Source organism: Silurus aristotelis, assembly GCF_946808225.1.
Source record: "Silurus aristotelis genome assembly, chromosome: 2".
In the NCBI taxonomy this organism is placed as follows: Eukaryota; Metazoa; Chordata; class Actinopteri; order Siluriformes; family Siluridae; genus Silurus; species Silurus aristotelis.
Genome location: NC_139575.1, coordinates 34,594,999 through 34,614,662, shown reverse-complemented (window position 1 = coordinate 34,614,662; position 19,664 = coordinate 34,594,999). Strand labels below are relative to the sequence as shown.

The following is a 19,664-nucleotide window of genomic DNA, read 5'->3' as shown; positions in this document are numbered from 1 at the left end:
TAAAAAAGAAGAGTTAGCGCAGTGTCACTGTGACTACGCACTCCCGCTAGCTTCCGCTAGAGCTAGCGCTTTGGATTCAAGATCTATCTATCTATCTATCTATCTATCTATCTATCTATCTATCTATCTATCTATCTATCTATCTATCTATCTATCTATCTATCTATCTACTTTCACACTATTTTCGACATTCATGCTTAATTTTTTTTCCATGCATATTATATTTTGATGTCATATTTAAATTCTGGAAGGTGAGAAGATGCCTGAGGAATGGAGAAGGAGTGTGCTGGTGCCGATCTTTAAGCATAAGGGAGATGTGCAGACCTGCAGTAACTACAGGGGAATTAAGTTGATGTCACACCATGAAGTTATGGGAAAGAGTAGTGGAAGCCAGGCTGAGAGAAGAGGTAACCATCTGTGAGCAACAGTATGGTTTCATGCCAAGGAAGAGCACCACAGATACTGTATTTGCTTTGAGAATGTTGATAGAGAAGTATAGAGAAGGACAGAAGGAATTGCATTGTGTATTTGTGTATTTAGAGAGAAAGCGTACGACAGAGTGCCAAGAGAGAAGTTGTGGTATTGTATGAGGAAGTCAGGTGTGTCAGAGAAGTATGTGAGGGTGGTGCAGGACATGTATGAGGACAGTGTGACAGCAGTGAAGTGTGCAGTAGGAAAGACAGACTGGTTTAGGGTGAAGGTTGGACTGCATCAAGGATTGGCCCTGAGCCCTTTCCTGTTTGCAGTGGTGATGGACAGGTTGACAGACGATGTCAGACAGGAGTCTCCCTGGACTATGATGTTTGCAGATGATATTGTGATTTGTGGTGAGAGAAGTGAGCAGGTTGAGAAGAGCCTGGAGAGGTGGAGATATGCGCTGGAGAGAAGGGGAATGAAAGTCAGTATGAGTAAGACAGAGTACATGTGTGTACAGGATTTGAAATGAGTTTATTAGAGGGACAGCCCATGTAGGATGTTTTGGAGACAAGGTGAGGGAGGCGAGATTGAGATGGTTTGGACATGTGCAGAGAAGGGACATGAGCTACATTGGTAGAAGAATGCTGAGGATGGAGCCACCAGGTAGGAGGAAAAGAGGAAGGCCAAGAAGGAGGTTCATGGATGTGGTGAGGGAAGACATGCAGGTAGTTGGTGTGAAAAAGGCAGATGTAGAGGACAGGGTGGTATGGAGACGAATGATCCGCTGTGGCGACCCCTAATGGAAGCAGCCGAAAGAAGAAGAAGAAGAAGACACTGAAAGGCCTCCTGTTTCTTTGGTTTCTCACAAAGCGGTGTGGTCGCTTTAGCACGAGCACGAGCACGAGCCCCGGACCCGAAGATTGCCGAACGCTCCCGAGTCTTTACGAAATCCTAAAAGTCCCGTTTCCGCTTCAAGATGGCGGCGTCGCGTAAGCCTCTGATGCATAGTGTAAGAGAATAATTATGCCACTTTTATTCATTTTCTCCTCTTTCTACCATTGCATTTATTTATATTTGTAGCTTCTCAATCTGATTTTGACGCTGTTAGAATATAAACGTTATCTCTAGCGGAAGTGTAATACTTGTATAGTTAGCCTGCTAGCATTTAAATGTCTAAATAATACCCTGTTTAATTTGCTGTACGGATTTAATTGCTTTTATAATTGTTACAAATATATTTATAATTTTCATGCTATAGATTCGAGTGTATAACTTTAAAACATACGGAATACTGCCTTGTTTCTGAACATACCGTGTGGTTCCTGGGAACAAATTAGCGTTGCTAACTTTTGTGGGTTGGAGCCCGAATGGCTGTAAAATTCCCTATAAAAGTGCACTACAAAGAGCATAAACGAATAGGTTCTGCGCCCTTTCAAGTGCACTACCTGTACTAAATGTTGTGATTTGGGATTTATGGCATTATCCTTGTCTTTCTTAGCCCCTCTAATCCACCAAGAAGTCCTAAAACCTTCTTAAAAAGTAAATAAACCGACAAATTAGTGTTATAAATACGATTAATAAGATTGTAAGGTCCAGCATTTGGTTAGACACCCATAATTCTGTGAACATGAACAGTATGGATGTGTTAAGGGAGGCTCTGGATGTTTTTACACGTTTGTATCATATACATTGTACCAGTCAAAAGTTTGGAGACCTTCTTCAGTAGTTTTTCTTTGTTTGTATTATTTTCATTGTTGTTCATTTGTGAGATTTCTTGCATTCATAATGTCCTTTAGACCTTCAATTGTCTTGTGCAGGGAAAAGGGTGAGTACAGAGTCAGAGCCCTATTACTTCTACTACAACTACTGTTCAAATTCAGACTATGGCAATAAACAATCAGTTTAGTAAAGAAAAAAGACTCGTTTTTAACTAAATAAAGGTCAGTCAATCGGAAAGATCTCAAGAACTTTACATGTATCCCCAAGTGCAGTCTCCAAAGCCATCAAATTCTCTGATGACACGGGCTCTTACGAGGACTGTCCCAGGAATGAAAGACCAAGAGCTACCTCTGCTGCAGCGGATACATTTATTAGAATGTACAGGCTCGGAAACTGCCGATTTACCTAAATGCTTCTCCGAATTTATATTTCGATAGACAGTTTTCAGAAACCAAGAAACCATTACTTCAGAAGAACAACAGTCAGAAGCGATTTGAAATTTTAGAGACTACTTCATTGTGCCTAGAATGTACTTCATTGGCGTGGGTTTTTGGAACTTTAACTGCTGCAGATGGTGTAAATGCTGCTCATTGTGAAATGTATTAACGCCATGTTCTGGTCCTCATGCTGTGGGTTTTAGCACCAGAGCTGGACAGATGACCTGCCCATGTGCCAGCTGTGTGGTGTGGGGACAGCACCAAACTGTGTTTACAGCCCAGATGGCAAAAGCACCCAGATGCACCCTAATGAGGACTGCCACTTCCACTTCAGGTGAGCTCTGAAACATTAAACTGCATCTCCTGTGATCAAGTGGTCAATCGGCTTCAGATTCGGCAACTCGGTTCGGTTGCCTCTGTCTCTCTTGTCTCCTTAATACCATGCATGTGGAAGATGAATTCAGTCCCTTTCGTTTTTTTCCAACAGTACCGAGTTCTGTTTCCTGTATGGGGTGTTTAATGGTTATGATGGCAGCCGAGTGGCCAATTTCATGTCCCAGTGTCTGACTGCAGAGCTTCTTCTAGGCCAGCTCAACTCCAATCACTCTGACTCAGACGTCCGGCGCCTCCTCTTACAGGTACCTGGCTTTTTTTAATCATTGGAGCTTCACTACTGCTGCCTACTCGAGCCGATTCATTCACAGTCGCACAATAATGATCACAAGCTAGGTTTGATTTCCCTGCTTAACTAAACTGTTTCTTTTGTTGATATAATGTTTTTCTTTTTTTTTTTTTATAAAATTGTGCAGGATAAGAAAAAGGTTTAGAAGCAGCACAAAGTGTATTAGGCGCTCACTCAGTGTTAGTTGGACAACAGGTCACTCTGTTAGTAAGCCATTCTTTTGTTGAGTAAATCAGTTGGACAAGAAGTTAGTTTGTAAGTCATGCAGCAGGTTAGATAGTAAGTAGGTCAGTTAGTTTAGACAAAAAAGTTAGTTGATCTTTCGGACTTTTAGTAGTCGAATGATATGTCTGCGGGTTTGATAGTCAGGTCAGATAGTCAGGCAGTCAGTTTCATCACTAAGTTGCTCATTTATTTAGTAGGTCATTTAAGTTGCTAGGTCAGTTAGTTGAACAGTAAGTCAGTCAGTTGGACTGTAGTTTGGATTGTTGTACTGTTGTTCAGTTAGTTGGACTGTTGGTCAGTTAGTTGGACTGTAGTTTGGATTGTTGGACAGTAAGTTAGTTAGTTGAACTGTAGTTTGGATTGTTGGACTGTTGTTCAGTTAGTTGGACTGTTGGTCAGTTAGTTGGACTGTAGTTTGGATTGTTGGACTGTTGGTCAGTTAGTTGGACTGTAGTTTGGATTGTTGGACAGTAAGTCAGTTAGTTGGACTGTAGTTTGGTTTGTTAGACTGTAAGTCAGTTAGTTGGACTGTTGGTCAGTTACTTGAATAGTAAGTCAGTTAGTTGGATGTAGTTTGGATTGTTGGACAGTAAGTCAATCAGTTGGACTGTTGGTCAGTTAGTTGGACTGTTGGTCAGTTACTAAAATAGTAAGCCAGTTAGTTGGACTGTTGGTCAGTTAGTTGGACAGTAAGTCAGTTACTTGAATAGTAAGTCAGTTAGTTGGATGTGGTTTGGATTGTTGGACTGTTGGTCAGTTAGTTGGACTGTTGGTCAGTTAGTTGGACAGTAAGTCAGTTATTTATATAGTAAGTCAGTTAGTTGGATGTGGTTTGGATTGTTGGACAGTAAGTCAGGTAGATGGAAAGGTAAGTCAGTTGAATATTAGGTCAGTTAGTTGATTAGTGTGGGAAACAGCAATAGAGTTGGGCAGTAAATTGATCAGTATGTGTATATCAGCCGTTCAGTACGACTGTGGGGCAGTTAGATAGTCAGTCATTCCAGTCAGTCATTTCATATGCCGGAAAGATTTTGGGTCAGTAAATCTGATGTTCTATAGGTCAATCAGTACATCAGCCGGTCTGTCAGTAAGTTTGATTTAGTAGGTCAGTCAATAAGTCAACCATTAAATCAGTCAATTTTTCAGTGACTCTGTAAATCTATTTTTTTTATATATATATACATAGATAACAGTTAAACTAGATGCATGTTGCAATAGTGTATAATGAATTAAAGCGTAATGTTTATTTTTTTCAGCCTTTATTACATAAAGATAATTAGTATTGTTTGGTGTAGATAAGGTGAATCAGAGCTGTTACAATTTATACTTAAGTAAACATTGTGTTGATTTAGAAAAAGAAAGCACATGTACATGAATCATTTCCATCTTCGGATTTGCTTTACTATATCACAGAGGCAACACTTCAGCCCTAGTAGGGAACCTTCCTATACTGACATGCCTTCACACAAAAAATGGACACTTCTGTGCAGTCCTATTGACTTTTCAAATGTTTTCAAAATGACTACTTGTGTATGTAGCGGTTAAATGAAATGACGTTGTAATAGATGTCACTTACGGTTATTCGGTTTAAATGAATTTTGTGTTTTCTTCCATTTGTTTCTATCGGTGTCTTCAAGGCTTTTGATGTGGTGGAGAAGAGTTACTTTGAGACCATCGATGACGCACTTGCAGAAAAGGCCAACCTTCAATCGCAACTCCCAGAGGCAAGAACACTCACAAAACACACACACACACACACACTCTCACGGACGGCATAGAGAATGGTTACAGCAGCGTCTTTCAAGGTCCCCCATACAAAACGAATTCGTAATTAGAAAATTCCTTTTGTCGGTCCCGAGCATGAGAACATCATGATTAAAGCACAACACACTGTAGAACAGCAGAGGTCACAGCAAAGCCAGGTACTGAAATACAAAAGAAAAAAATTCGTCATGCTTTATGATTCAACACCAAATGAAGGAAGCAGAAGCACAAATCTTTTTTTTTCTGATATTTGTGTAGTTTTACACACTGGTGAATTTAAATACACAGATTCAATTCTTTACATTTTGTAATCCATAATGATTAATTCCACTAGTAGAGATACACGAATCATTGCGTTGGTTCTTGATTTTTTTTTTTCTTTCTTTCTATTATCAGTAGATAATTGAGGAATTTGAGCATTTGGCTGTACTGTGTTAAAAGAGCATTTAAGTCATGCTGTTCCTTTCTTTGTTCTGCAGGGGGCGTTGTTTCACCAGCTTTCTCCTCAGAGTCAAAAGATTGCGGAGCGGCTGAAAACTCTGGAGCAGGATGTGTCTGGCGGAGCCACGGCTGTTGTTGCTCTCATTCTAAACAACAAGCTGTACATCGCTAATGTGGGTACGTACACACACGCACGCACACATACACACACACACACGCACGCACGCACCAGTTTTATTTTTATTTTTTTCATTTGTCCACCCCTTATTTTTTCTTCACGTCTGAAAAAAGCTGCAAGACATTTATATTTTTTACAAGTTAAACATGCACTATATGGACAAAATTATAGGGACACCAGAGTTTTTTTAGCCATATGTGCTACTTGCCCACATTCTTACCATCGTGCTGTAGTCACACAATCGTATAGGATGCCTCTGGAGGCTAAAACGCTTCAACTAGGAGACCCGAACCTGTTCCAGCATAGCAATGCCCGTTTTCATGAAGATCTGGTTTATCAGGTTTAAATAACAATAATCCATAAAAAATAGGATGGATTCTATGGATGCATTTGTGTGTGGGCGAATAAAAATGATTCCTAATCGAACAGTCTTTTAGAAATTGACAGGAGATTTAGAAATTTGCAGAGGCTGCGTTTGGAAAAAATTACAGCTGACAAGAAGCAGGCAGGGGGGGGGCATGTTAGTACTAAATATAGATATTAATACCAAAGTACACCATGGATTTAAGTTCCTAAATTCAGCCTTTTTATCAGATCGTTGATCACGTATTAAACTAGTGGTATGTCATATCCCTCACACCTCCAGGTGGCTTGATGTAATGTTCTCCTGCGGGAAATGTACATAAATGCCATTCAGCTCTCGATCCGATCTCCTTCCGTTAGTGCTGCTGTCTGTTCAGACATTGCTTTGTTTCCCCTCAAGATACAAACACAACACACACACACTTTTGCCTTTTTCTTGCGAGTTTGACATTAAAATGCCTAATTTCTCTGTTTTGCATGCGGGTTTGACTTTCTAAAAAGGTCAAGCTGTGGTCGAAGCGGCACATCGCCCTAGGTTAGGTTGTCTCGGAAAATGCTGAGACAGATATGGTAATGCAGTTGATGAAAGAAAACATTTTTTTTGGTCTTTTCTATCTGAAGGGAAAGAAAACATTATTGTAGAGGAGAATATGAGCGAACACGGCGCAGTCGTGGAGCGAGCAGAACGTTTTTTTAGCGTATTTCATATTTTCGTGAGTTTCGTTTGCTTCAAGCCGACCCGTGGATGACATCAAGCTTGTGATGCCTTTTCTGGCTTGCACTTGTATTTCACTTGTTGGACCTTTTGGTCAGACTCGTTTTCAGGAGGTGAAATGCATGTCCAGGTGGGTTATGGTCTGGTGGTTGATTTGGCCGGTTTAAATCTATCAATATTATATGCATAAGCAGTAAATATAAGGGGCTACGCAAGTTCGATCCATAACATTATCTCCACCATGCTTGTTCTGATGACCTCGGATGATTTGGATCATGAGCAGATCCTTTCTTTTTCCACTTTTCCGCGTTACGGTCACTCAGTTTATGAGGTGGTATCAAAAGATTTAGAGAATAGCCCTGTTTATAAGGAAGTACTTTATTTTTCTATGTTTATACACCATCACCTTGAAAATTAGTCCCCTTCCACAGCAATGGATCCTCTGCAATAGTGTCAAAAAAGATCATCATCTTTGGAAAGAGGTCGAAGCCAAGTAGGTTCGGAAGTGAGTTCATGTTTTCGGCAACAAACTCACATCAAAGTGGACACGTGGTCAGAATATCAGACGTGGTAATAGAATAGCACAGCACCAGTTGCACTGCTTCCGTTGTACACAGGACGAGGTCTTTTGGCACACTGATCTATGAAGGTCGGTGCTCCCTGTGACTGTGCCGTTTGTTGAGAAAGCTATTCATGATACTTTTCGATAGCATTGCGTAAGCTTGATTTCGAAACGTTTGTGGATCATTTCTGTATTTCTTTGCAAATTCCGGTCCACCCTTCTGATCTTTCTGCTGATTAGTGCGTTGCAGCTTATTGTATCGCCTCTGTGTTTTCTTTGAATGGCGGATTGTGATGGCCTTCACCTCTGCCCTGACCTGTAGAGGACGTTGGTGATGTCACTGACTTTACAGCTTTCTCATTGTTTCATTTTAACATCTGCTGTCATTTTGGCTGACCTTTTCGATGTCTGAGTGCTTTCTTTTATTTTCCAGAACAGTCCGAATTGTTGCATTGAATTCGCACGTGCTATAAATCTCCACTAAAATGTCTTTCTGTTCTCCCATCCAGCTGTCAGGTCTTCATGTTATTGTTTTTTTTTTTTTGTTTTTAACAACTGCAGTCTTTACATGCAAAACCTTGGGCTCAGATCAAGAGAAGACATTCAGGGTTTCCATGCATTTTGGAAAATCATGAAAAATTATGGAATTTGATTTGAGTGATTTTCAGGCAATAACAAGAAAATGTGGAAGCGCTGTTAATATTGTCCAGATGCAGTGTGTGTGTTTTTGTTGGTGTGAGATAAGTCTTAATTTACATTTTAATGGTCTTAAAAAGTCTTAAATTTGACTTGGTGAAACCTGCAGAAACCCTGAATTATTTGCATAGTCATTTACATTCTTTTGACTGATTAACTCATCTGCAGTGAAATCAGACTGAGTAATATACTGGTGTGTGTGTGTGTGTCTGTGTGTCTGTGTGTGTGTGTGTCTGTGTGTGTGTGTGTCTGTGTGTGTGTGTGTCTGTGTGTGTGTGTGTCTGTGTGTGTGTGTGTCTGTGTGTGTGTGTGTCTGTGTGTGTGTGTGTCTGTGTGTGTGTGTGTGTTTGGGGTACTGCTCAGGCACGAATCGAGCTCTGCTGTGCAAGTATACCAGTGACCGTCAGAATCAGGTGATTCAGATCGGACGAGCCCACACAATCGATAATGAAGATGAGCTGGCCAGACTTGCTCAGCTAGGTGAGTACGGTGTGTGGGCTGTCATCTTTTCCTCTGTAATGGTTAGATAAAACTCTTTCTTAGAGGAATCTCTCTCCCCCCCCCCCTCTTTTCCTTTTCCTCTCTTCTCAGGCCTAGACCCAAATCGGCTCAGACAGGTGGGGATAATCGCAGGTCAGAGCAGTCTGAGGCGGATCGGAGACTACAAGGTGAAATTCAGCTACACAGACATCGATGTCCTGAGGTGGGTTCAAAAGGAAGTAAATGCACCATAATCTTTCAGATTTTAAAAACAGCCCTTTTTTAGAGACATTTTATTTAGCGTTTATACCCGTCTCACTGCAATTCCATTTGCTCTGTATTTTGCTTTGCATAAACACTAAAGTGAAAATCAAATTAAGGTTCAGGTTTTTGATTAAGTGATAATATTCCCAATACATTCGGCCTAAAGCAAACTGGTGGGTTCTGTTGGTCATGACAATCATTTTAGTTTATAAATTGGAAACAATTGAAACTCATCAGCTGGAGACACCTGGCAAGATATTTGCATGTTTCACAACTTCTATTATTAGTTCTCTGAGATGGTATCAATAAGTTTCGAGACTAGCGGTTCCAACTGGTGCTATTTTGACGTCTGCAGTTTGATGGACAGCGGGTTAGAAGAACGAGCAAACGTTATATTCTGTGTGAGACTGGTTAAATCTGCCACAGAGGCGTTTGACATGACACACGTTTGACATACAATGCATACGATGGTGCAACGAGTCGTCCGAGGTGTTTTGAGCGGCATGCGCGCTTCAAGTGAACATCACTGGAAGAGATCAGGAAGACCTTCAACGAGTTTAACCGCCGAGAATGCCGAAACCATTGTGCATGACAATTGTCGGATCACTGAAACATTCCACATCACCTCAGTTCCGCACACACCCTACTCGCCAGATTCGGCTCCTGCGGACTTCACCCTCTTCCTGAAGATGGAGATCCAGCTCAGAGGTCGGCGCTTTTTTTTTTTTTAGACACCATTGCGGAGATCCAGCGTGAATTGCAGGAGGTGCTTGACACAAAGAATACATCCAGGACACATCCCAGAAGTGTCAGGAACGCCGGGAGCGCTGTATCGCCATGCAAGGGGACTATTTTGAAGGGGATCTTGTGTAAACATAATGTACTTTCTTGTTAACAAAGCTAGTTTTGAAACTTTTTGATTCCACCTCGTATTAATTGGGCCTCAAAATCTCAGCTTTAGAAAAAAAAAAATAACACATTTGATTATACACCGACCAAAGAAATTGGACTTTATTTATCCGTCATGGTATGCGAATGTGTTAGAGCCAAATTCACACCAGATCTTTTCACACAAAATCTTTTCCCACTCACTGATTTTCTCATGCATATGTCTGTAAATGCCAATCAGCTCGCTCACAGAAGATTTATTTTTAGTGAAGCCCTCAAAACCCCCCAAAAACCACACAGAAATGAATCCTTCCAGCAATGCAGCTCACCCAAAGCAGAGCACCCGCAGCCATAGACATCTACTAAGTCGTTCTATTATTTTATTTGTTGTATAAATTTAGAGCTAGTCGCCATTTTCCATCATTTGTCATGATGGGACTACTTTTGAATCACTAATTATTTAAGGTCTCATTAAATTCACATGTGCGTTTGGGATAAATAAGACTTTACCGTTTAGTCTTGACAGGCAATCCATATTTAAAAATCGCAGCAACCTCGTGAATGATTTATGAGTGCATTTGTTCATATCCAGCATGAAAAACGAGGCCCAGTGTTTGATTCAGCATGTACCTGTTCATTGTCTTTCCATATTTCTGTCTATGTATACACCAGACTGTCTCCGTTTCTTATCGCTTTCCTGTCTCTCGGATTGTGCCTGCGTCTTCATCTAAGGGGCCTTCCTCTCTCTCTCTCTCTCTCTCTCTCTCTCTCTCTCTCTCTCTCTGTCTCTCTCTCTCTCTCTCTCTCTCTCTCTCTCTCTGTCTCTCTCTCTCTCTGTCTCTCTCTCTCTGTCTGTCTCTCTGTCTCTCCCTTTCCTCATGGACTGTTATCCACCTTGTCTGTTTGACTGCTGTCCAGTTGGACAATTACAGCATTACTCCTCTCGTCCATGACATTAACCTGCTCAGCCAAACCTCCGTTTCCTGCCTTCCGGATGCCACAGGCATGCAAAGGATGTTGCTGTTTTTAATTCAAGACCTCTCTTGCACACACACACACACACACACACACACACACACACACACACTTGTACAAAGCGCACAATTGAGCAGCATTGAATAGCTGCATCCGGTGGCTAAACCTGACGGTTTGCTTATTCCACACGTCCATTATTAGTGCTGCCAAGAGCAAGCCGATCATCGCCGAGCCCGAGATTCACGGCGGTCAGACGCTGGATGGAGTCACCGGCTTCCTGTTGCTAATGTCGGAGGGGCTCATTAAGGCCCTTGAGACCGCCCACGGACCCGAGCAAGCCAATCAGGTGTGTTTAAGTAATTCCTACAAATTGATTTCATTTTGATCGATGTACCCGTCCATGTGTCCACAGTTTTTGATCACGGTTCGAAATTAGTGCTTCGCAATACTTACACTTTTCTCGTGCGTACAGTCTGACATTATGACAACCGAGATCCTACAGTGTGACATGGTGATCACCACAGTCTTCACAAGCACCAATCACAAAGGACTATTAAAGAAATCGCACAGTGTGAGCCTGGCTAACACTACATTGGTTTGCAACTCGGCAAACAGACAAATAGCTGGTACTTTCCTGAATATGTGCTTTCATTCAATGCAAGTGTGAGGTCCCTGGTGGTCTAGTGGTTAGGATGTGACGCTCTCACTGCTGCGGTCCGGGTTCGATCCCCGGTCAGGGAACCAACCCCAGCCACACTTAGTGCAGGTCCCAAGCCCGGATAAATGGGGAGGGTTGTGTTAGGAAGGGCATCCAGCGTAAAAACATGTGCCAAATCAAACATGTGGGGGATCCGCTGTGGCGACCCCCCCAAAAATCAGTGTTGCACAACTTTGTGGATAAAACGACGCAAGATTCTTACCTTTGACTAGAGTGGAGTTTTCCAGGAATAGAAAATACTTCATTTGGACTTTTCTTTATTGTTTGTCATCATTGTTAATGGGGCGATGAGCAAACGAAACTTCTGCGATTTCAGAACACTACACTTTATGCAAAGCACACAGACAACATGAAGTGTTTCATCGAGTAGCTGTGAAAGGTGAAGAAGCCGGTGACCTGCTTTAGTAAATGTCTTAAAAGAAAGGATAAAATGAATAAGGAAAAGGTGCAGGGATGCTGTTGGTTCACTGGTTTACTATAACTTGACCCCGATGCCGCTGATGGACTCCATGTCCCATAATTCCTTCCTCTAGGAGATGGTTGCTATGGTGTCAGCAGAGTTGGCCCAACAGGGCAACGTGGAGGCGGTGGCCCAGTCGGTGGTGGAGCGCGTGAAGCGGCTTCATTATGACGCCTACGACAAACAGAGAGCGTTGCCGTGTTCACGCCACGAGGACATGACCCTGCTCATTCGCACCATTAATTACCCTCTATCAGACGGCTCACTTACTCCAACACAAGGTAAACATACCCTGCTCTTTGCCCCTTTCTCCCTACGTGTGTGTGTGTGTGTGTGTGTGTGTGTGTCTCTCTTAGTGTGCGTGTCGGGTCTCTCTGTGTCATATTTACCCGTGTATTCCGGCGCAAATTTCTTTACAAATGTTTGTGGTATTTAAAAGTTAGGTCTATATGCAATATTTTGTTATGTTCTGGTTGACAACACAGCGTCATCGACCCGCGAGCTAGCCAAAAGACCCTGACACAACGAGCCAGCTGTCGCGTTTCACGTTTTGTGCCGTGTGTCATTGGCGCCGGCCCGAGAACACATTCAATCAGCACGGGCCAGTGGGAGCTGAATTCCTGTGGTTGGATGAAAACAAACCAAGCACAAAGTAGCTCAGTTTTTCAGCTCCAGCTGAGATATATCTTAACATATATCAAATTTTAGTTAGATATGTTAGAATGGCAGATTGATTGGCTCACATGATCATCAGGTTTAAAGACCTATAAACCTGGCAGGATAGATATATATATATATACACACACACACACACACACACACACACACACACACACACACATATTATAGTATGTAGTTTGTGCATGTCTCATATTTCCAAGTTACGATGGAGTCATCAGAACACTTCTCCCTGTGTGTGAATGCATATACGGTGGTGTGAAAAAGTGTTTGCCCCCTTCCTGATTTCTCTTTTTTTTTGCATGTTTGTCCACTTTAATGTTTCAGATCATCAAACTCATTTAAATATTAGTAAAAGATAACACAAGTGAACACAACATGCAGTTTTAAATGAAGGTTTTCATTATTAAGGAAAAACACGATCCAAAACTACATGGCCCTGTGTGAAAAAGTGTTTGCCCCTAAACCTAATAACTGGTTGGGCAACCATTTAAGAGCAACAACTGCAATCCGAACGTTTGCGATAACTCGCAATGAGTCTGTTACAGTGCTGTGGAGGAATTCTGGTCCACTTATATATGTTCGGTTTGGAGCGTTTTTTTCTCATTCAGGATCAAGTGGCGTTAGTATTGATGCAGCGGTGCGGTCAGCATTTCAATTTAACCCAAAGGTTTTCAGTAGGTTTGAGGTCAGAGCTCTTTAGAAGGCCATTTAAGATCACTCCATCCTATGCAAAGCGTATTTTCATGGATTATCTTTGTCGTATTGTCATGCTGGAACAGGTTTGGTTGAAGGTACTGAATGCAACTGCATGCAAAAATTCTTTGGTTTGTACAGCTTCCTGTTTCAGAACCTGCACCGCTTCCTGTAGCATCGCTTTAGCACCCTTCACCTCAAAGTTTTTTATAATCAGAGAGCAGTAACATAATTGTGAGCAGTGGATTAATAAGGGCAGCATTAGATCAGCAATTAAAGTTTCGCACCAGTGACTGCAAGGTTGAGGTCAAATCCCAGAAGTGTTTCCGCGTTGCATTTTATATAAAAAAAAATAAAAATTATAAAAGAATTAATGTAGGAAAATTAGTTTGTACAGCTCAAGAACATTTCACCCTCATGATATTAAACGTTAGATTTTTTTAAATTATTTTTTTTACTTTTTTTTCATTGAACGGCTTAAAATTGTGCAAATGTATTGCAGCACCTCTTCCTCTTTGCATAATTATTTTTTATGATTATGATCTAACATTACAGAAAATGCGTTACGCCGCCCACAATGAGAAGCCAATCGGCTAATGAATCCGGATTGACTGACGGTTGCATGGGTTTCGAGGTAGAAACCTTACAAGGGTTTAACCACTAGAATTTTTTGTGTTCAGCCTGAAATGATTTGCTTTTCAGATGGAACAGGATGAAGCCGTTGAATCTTATTGATGGCAGAAGGACACGGATTAATAAAGAAAAAGACGATTATGTCAGTGTGTATAACGGCCCTAATTCTAAAAGGCTTTTTTTTTTTTACCGCATTTGTTTTTTGTATTCGAGTTACTGCAGTTATTACTGCATTAGTGTGTGCACCAGATTTCCTTGGTCAAAGTCTTTGGACATGACATCTTGATGTTTTTTAGCAAGAATGTTCCTAATAAACTGGCAGATGAATCCCTCCCCCTCCCCCACATTAATGCAGAATGATTTTGTTTGGTTACTAAATATAGCGATAGGAAACTACAGTGTGCAGATTGTATAGTGTGTAAAAGTCAATACCGAGAGAACGAGCGATCGTTGAGAGTGAATAGTTGCAGCACCCTCATATATCATACCCGTCTTTATTTAAGACCCTCTGCCTACTTTCACACTCTCGGTCTCTCTCTCTCTCTTTCTATCTCTATCTCTCTGCCTCACTTATCTGCCATCTATTTAATTTCTCTGTTATTACCCCAACCTCTTTCTCCTTGCCCTTGTTCTGTCTGTCTTCCTTTAATGGCTTTTCTCTCCTCTCTTCACCTCGCTCCCCCCCCCCCATTTCTTCTCTTTTCTTTTCTTTTATTCTTTATTCTATCATTCTTTTTTTTCAATGATATCTACAATGTTTTTGTATTAACACCCTATTCCTCTCCACTTCTCCGTCTTTCTCTCACTCCAACACTCCTTTTTTACCCCCTCAGGTGGCCGTATCTACCCTGTCTCTGTGCCCTATTCAAACAACCAGAGCACCAGTAAGACGAGTGTGACCCTCTCTTTGGTCATGCCAACACAGGGCACGCTTACCAACGGGACCAACACGGCTTCCACGCTGGAAGGAGGCACCCCCACCCCTGGGTATGTATTTCAGCCCCACCCCTTTTTCATCCCCCTCCATGCTCAGTCTTTAGTCTAGTTTTCCATTAAAGTTTCTATGAATATTTTAAAAGGTCCTCGTAGCGGCGTTTGCTGGATGTTTTTCCGTGTGCTCGTATCCGTGTCAAGGCGCACCTGTGCCTTTCTCCAGAGGCACACGAGTATTAATTAGAAGTCTACTTCCATTCATTTCCTGTCTTTATTTTATTGTTGCAATTAAGCGCGCTGTTCTCCTTTGAGAAAGTTTGTCGCAGCTTTGCTCATTGACACGTTACAACCATGGTAGAAGCACACGCCACACGTTCTACAAGCTGTTCTTCAGTCTTCAAGTCTACTATTTAAATGTAAATGGATTGAATCAAGCCTGTTCATCTCTCGTTGCTGTATGTGTTGTGTTTAATCAACTAAGTGCAAAATTGGGCGTTTGATGTCACAGTGCTTTTATTTTTCCCCCCTATTTATTCAATTCACCTCAAACTAAATATTTATTAAATTTTTGTATAGAGCTTTTTTTTCCTATGGATATTGTCTCAAAGCAGCTTTACACAGATAAAGCATATATAAGTTTGTACAAAAGAATGTTGCTCAGCGGCTTTATGGATCTTTAGACTGTGGATTTGGAACCATCTCCAGCTGCACAGAGCACCATCCAGATGTAGGGCGTCAGGATGAACCAGGCAGATCTGATGAGAAGAGAAAGGACAGGAACAGTGGTCACTGGAACCTCAGGGGCATGTTTGCTCTACAAGCAGAGAGTAAATAAAGATTAAGCATTCTCATTGTTTAAAGACACTATACGGTGTAATCAGGGGTGTAAGTGGGGACTCCAGCAAGACTATATGCTATAACAGCATATAAAAGAGAGAACGAAAATGGCAACACAGACATGGGATAAAAGACAGCCTGCCACACCACCACCTTTATTGCTCTGCTTAACAACAATTACTGGTTTATTAAATCATTTATTAATGAGAATTCAGCAGCACTAAGGTATACTCTAATACAAATCATAAATCTTTCTCCGCACGTTAATTAGTGCAGTTCAATAATTGTTAAACATTTACACACACACACACACACACAGCCGATAACCTAATAGGTCTTCCTAACAGGTCTCCTGTAGTAGACATGCACATTTTATAGCCCATCATAAGGCTTTTATGTGTCTCCTGTGTCCAGGCAAAGTCCCACGGCGACGCTGCAGTCCACCAACACGCGCACTCAGAGCTCCAGCTCCAGCTCGGGCGACGGCAGCCTGTTCAGACAGCGCGCGAGTCAGGCGGCACAGCCAGACGAGACGGGTCGCGTGCCTCCTTACGTCGACTTCACCCAGTTCTATCAGATGTGGGGCACGGAGCACAGCGAAGGAACCAGAGGTCCGGGACCTCAGTGAGAGATCGAGAAGGGACAATTGGAGAACAAGGCCGCTTCCAGCAGTACTGACATGTAGAATAGATTGTATCAGCATGCAGTTACACTGAATTCCAATTTGCTGCCTTCTGCAAGGACTTTATCAAGGCCAGGGGGTTTGATAGCCGCATTCTGCAGGAAAGACGCCGGGATTCGCAGTGTCTGCCTTGTGCATTGTTCAATTACAGCTCAGATTTCATTGGGCAAGTAAATGCAAAATATATTATTATTATTAATGGATATTCATAGAATATCATCATACTGGTGTAAGTTATTAAGGATATTAAGCCTAATGTGACTTCCAGGGGAAAAAAATAAAAAATCTACCATTAGGGTGAGTCACAAAGCGTATAAACTCCATAAAGTGGAGTAATATGGCATTGGTCATCCCACAATTCTCAATCTCTGATGTTTTGCTAAGTAAAAGCAATATGGCTGTTTTGCAAAAGTAAACTACAGCATCCAGATGGAACATATCACTTCGGTACTGGAGGGAACAGCGAAATAACTTTATAAGCATACCGGCTTTATACAATACGAAAGTGTATCGCGACCCGTCCGATCACGATAACGATATATCGTTCCATCGCCCAGCTCAAAATCGGGACACAAACACACTGCTATTTGAACTGCTCCTCTTTTTTTTTTTTACGCTGTATCGGTTCAAACCTCAGTCCGGTTGCTGAAAACGTGCACGCTAACGTCGCGCACAGAGCTGCGTCCTTTAAAGACTTTTACCAGCTGAAGATCCTAAAGGAAATTTCCTATATTTTTTGTTGTTAGAAAGATGGGATCAGGCCTCAACACTCCACAGCACATATCAAGGGACCCATTTTCCATCATTTGGCCGAGCTGATGTTCTATCACCAGACTCTAGAGACTGACATTAAGCAAAATCGATACGTCATCGAGTAACAATGAAAATGTTGTCGTTTTTTGCGGCTGTCCGAATGTCACGAGGTACTCTGAAGTATTTCCAGCTGTCTCTTTACCTAATACGCTTATTACAATGCTTTTCTTTTTCTGTTTGTTATGCCATGTTAATCCCTGCTTTGCCCTCAATTTTTTTCTTTAACGTCGGGTATGCTGGGCGGCATTAATGAGTGGACGTTGGAGAGAAATATACTGTACACTTATGACTGGAGGATAAGATTGTTTCGGCTTGTATCATGTTTCGGGGTTATCGTTTTTTGCACAGTGTTGCAAATACTCTGTATTTAATAGGTAGTAGGTCCTATTCAAGATCGTGTGCCGCAGATCCTTGAAAAGAATCCTTGGTTTGTTCAGCAGTACTCTGGTCCAATACGTTCTTCGAAATGACATTCGACTACATTGCAACCACTGTGGAAAAATACTTAACACTATGGAACACTACAGGAAGTCGTTTTTTTGTTTATTTTTTTATTTCTTTCCCACTCCATCAGGTTTCAGTTCCCAAAATGTAGCCTCAGATTCTAACCGACAAATAGAAGGTTATGGTCTTCTGCTGTTTCTCGGTTGTGCCCCGAGATACTTTTCTGCACTTCACGGATGTAAAGAGTTAGTCATGAAATTCATGACACTTTGGAGCCCTGTGGTGTATACAATTGCTCTGCTAAATGACTGGTCAGATTAGGCATGTTCATAGCTCAATGCTGAAGGCCCAAATACAGCCTAAGATGCTGGAAGTTCCTCAGGGTAGACCTTTGGTGACAGATTGCCTCAGGAAGAAGGGGATCTATGGCTTCTTGCATTAGGAAAATCTGGTGCTCCTGGATTAGCTGGCTCTGTGGAACCTTCTTCCTCTTGAAACTCAGTGGCCCCAGAAACAGTGGGTGCAGTGGAACCTGAAGTTACTCAAGTTCTCCACACATTTCTACTTACTAGTTATTTGAGTTAGCCTTCGAGCTAAATATTATCAGATCTCTCTCAGCTACAAAGGCGTTCATGCTCACAGGATTTGTTCTTCAGTTCTATAAGCAGCTTATGATGGTAGTGTTCTGAACATTCAGGCAATTTAAAAGCAAATACAAAATCCATACATTTATGCACATTTTTTTTTTTTTTTTGTGTAAATACTGCTGTACAAACTGGGTCCACTTTGCTTTTATTAAACAGTGTGTATGTGTACGTGTGTGTGTATATGTGTATATACATATATACCAGTAATTTTATATTCTACTCACCTATTAAATACAGTAGCATATTGTCGAATAGAGTAATGGGGTTCTGTCTGTATGTTTCTAGTGCCTTGCTGAAATAAAATATAAAAGTCTGGATGCAGTTTTTCTTTCACTGAAACGGTAATATTTTTGCCATAATGTAAAGCACAGGATTGATTGCTCATTGGTACTTTTACTGGTAAAAAGTTTCGCTTCTGTATAGATTGAGGATCTTCCACGAGTGTTCGGAAAGTGGAAGTGTACTTGGGAAAGGAACCCGAGACAGTTTTTTTTTTTTGTTTGTGGTATTTTTTTTAAAGGTGATTTCCAGACTGAGCATTCCTCACAATTATATATATTTATTTGCCAAAAGATTTCTCTCACTTCACCGGACACATCAATTTGCCTATAATTAGTTTTAAACCAAGCAATCTTGATTTGAGGAAGTGGATTGCTTGGTTTTTATTTGTTTTTCAGTGTACCACAAGAGTCTTCCAAAACAAAGTGCAGGCTAAATTAAGGCTTTGGCACGATACACAAAAGAACCAGGTTGCTTTCGAGTCGTTTTACTTTACACTATACTACACAATAATACTTAATATAGCAACGGGGAAAAAAAATCCAACCCAAACAGAAACCAATAATTTTCGAACAGTAGAATTGACGGGTAACATGAAGTTGAAAGTCCCAGTTTTCGGAAAATCCGATTTTATCCAAATTATCATAATTGATAAGAAATGTCATATTTAGAGACTTCAAAAAGTTTTAAGGGGGAATAAAAATGGATGTGAACAAAAAAAGTACACTTGGATGAAAAGAGACTGTAGACAAGTGTGTGTGTAGTGTCCGTACTCTTAGCTATGTTGTATTTTTCAAAGTAAATAAGACTTTCAGTTCTGTCCATGCGTCAGACAGGACACATGGAAAGAAGCATCCATGTTAATCATGTTAAAATGCTACTAAGGCAGAACACTGTACTCGTGATTTTGAGGTATCTCATGACTCACAATATTAGATTGTACCTCACTCACACATTCCACTACGCGAACATGCCAGACACAAGCGCCTCTAATTACAGTTTTGTTTGAGCAGACCCGCTCGGCCCCTTTCCTGCACG

The 19,664-nt window shown here is 41.3% G+C and overlaps 1 protein-coding gene and 1 long non-coding RNA gene across 3 annotated transcripts; one reads left to right on the top strand and one right to left on the bottom strand.

Moving 5' to 3' along the window:
- Positions 1 to 1,292: 1,292 nt before the first annotated feature.
- tab1 (TGF-beta activated kinase 1/MAP3K7 binding protein 1) lies at positions 1,293 to 18,661 on the top strand. Of its 2 annotated transcripts, XR_014530537.1 has the most exons (12): positions 1,293 to 1,426; positions 2,777 to 2,907; positions 3,061 to 3,211; positions 5,118 to 5,204; positions 5,724 to 5,862; positions 8,563 to 8,679; positions 8,791 to 8,902; positions 11,008 to 11,152; positions 12,058 to 12,265; positions 14,825 to 14,978; positions 16,176 to 16,609; positions 17,190 to 18,661. XR_014530537.1 is itself a non-coding variant. In XM_083523233.1 (11 exons), the coding sequence occupies exons 1-11, from the start codon at positions 1,394 to 1,396 to the stop codon at positions 16,387 to 16,389; spliced, it is 1,491 nt and encodes a 496-aa protein (XP_083379359.1). In that variant the 5' UTR covers positions 1,293 to 1,393; the 3' UTR covers positions 16,390 to 18,661. The 2 variants fall into 2 exon arrangements, 1 of the variants encoding a protein (XP_083379359.1); XM_083523233.1 differs by having other exon boundaries at positions 16,176 to 18,661.
- On the bottom strand, positions 9,714 to 11,001 carry LOC310716535. The gene is made up of 2 exons (XR_014530585.1): positions 10,716 to 11,001; positions 9,714 to 10,603 (listed from the first exon to the last, which is right to left on the bottom strand). It is a non-coding gene; the product is annotated as an uncharacterized lncRNA (long non-coding RNA).
- Positions 18,662 to 19,664: the final 1,003 nt, after the last annotated feature.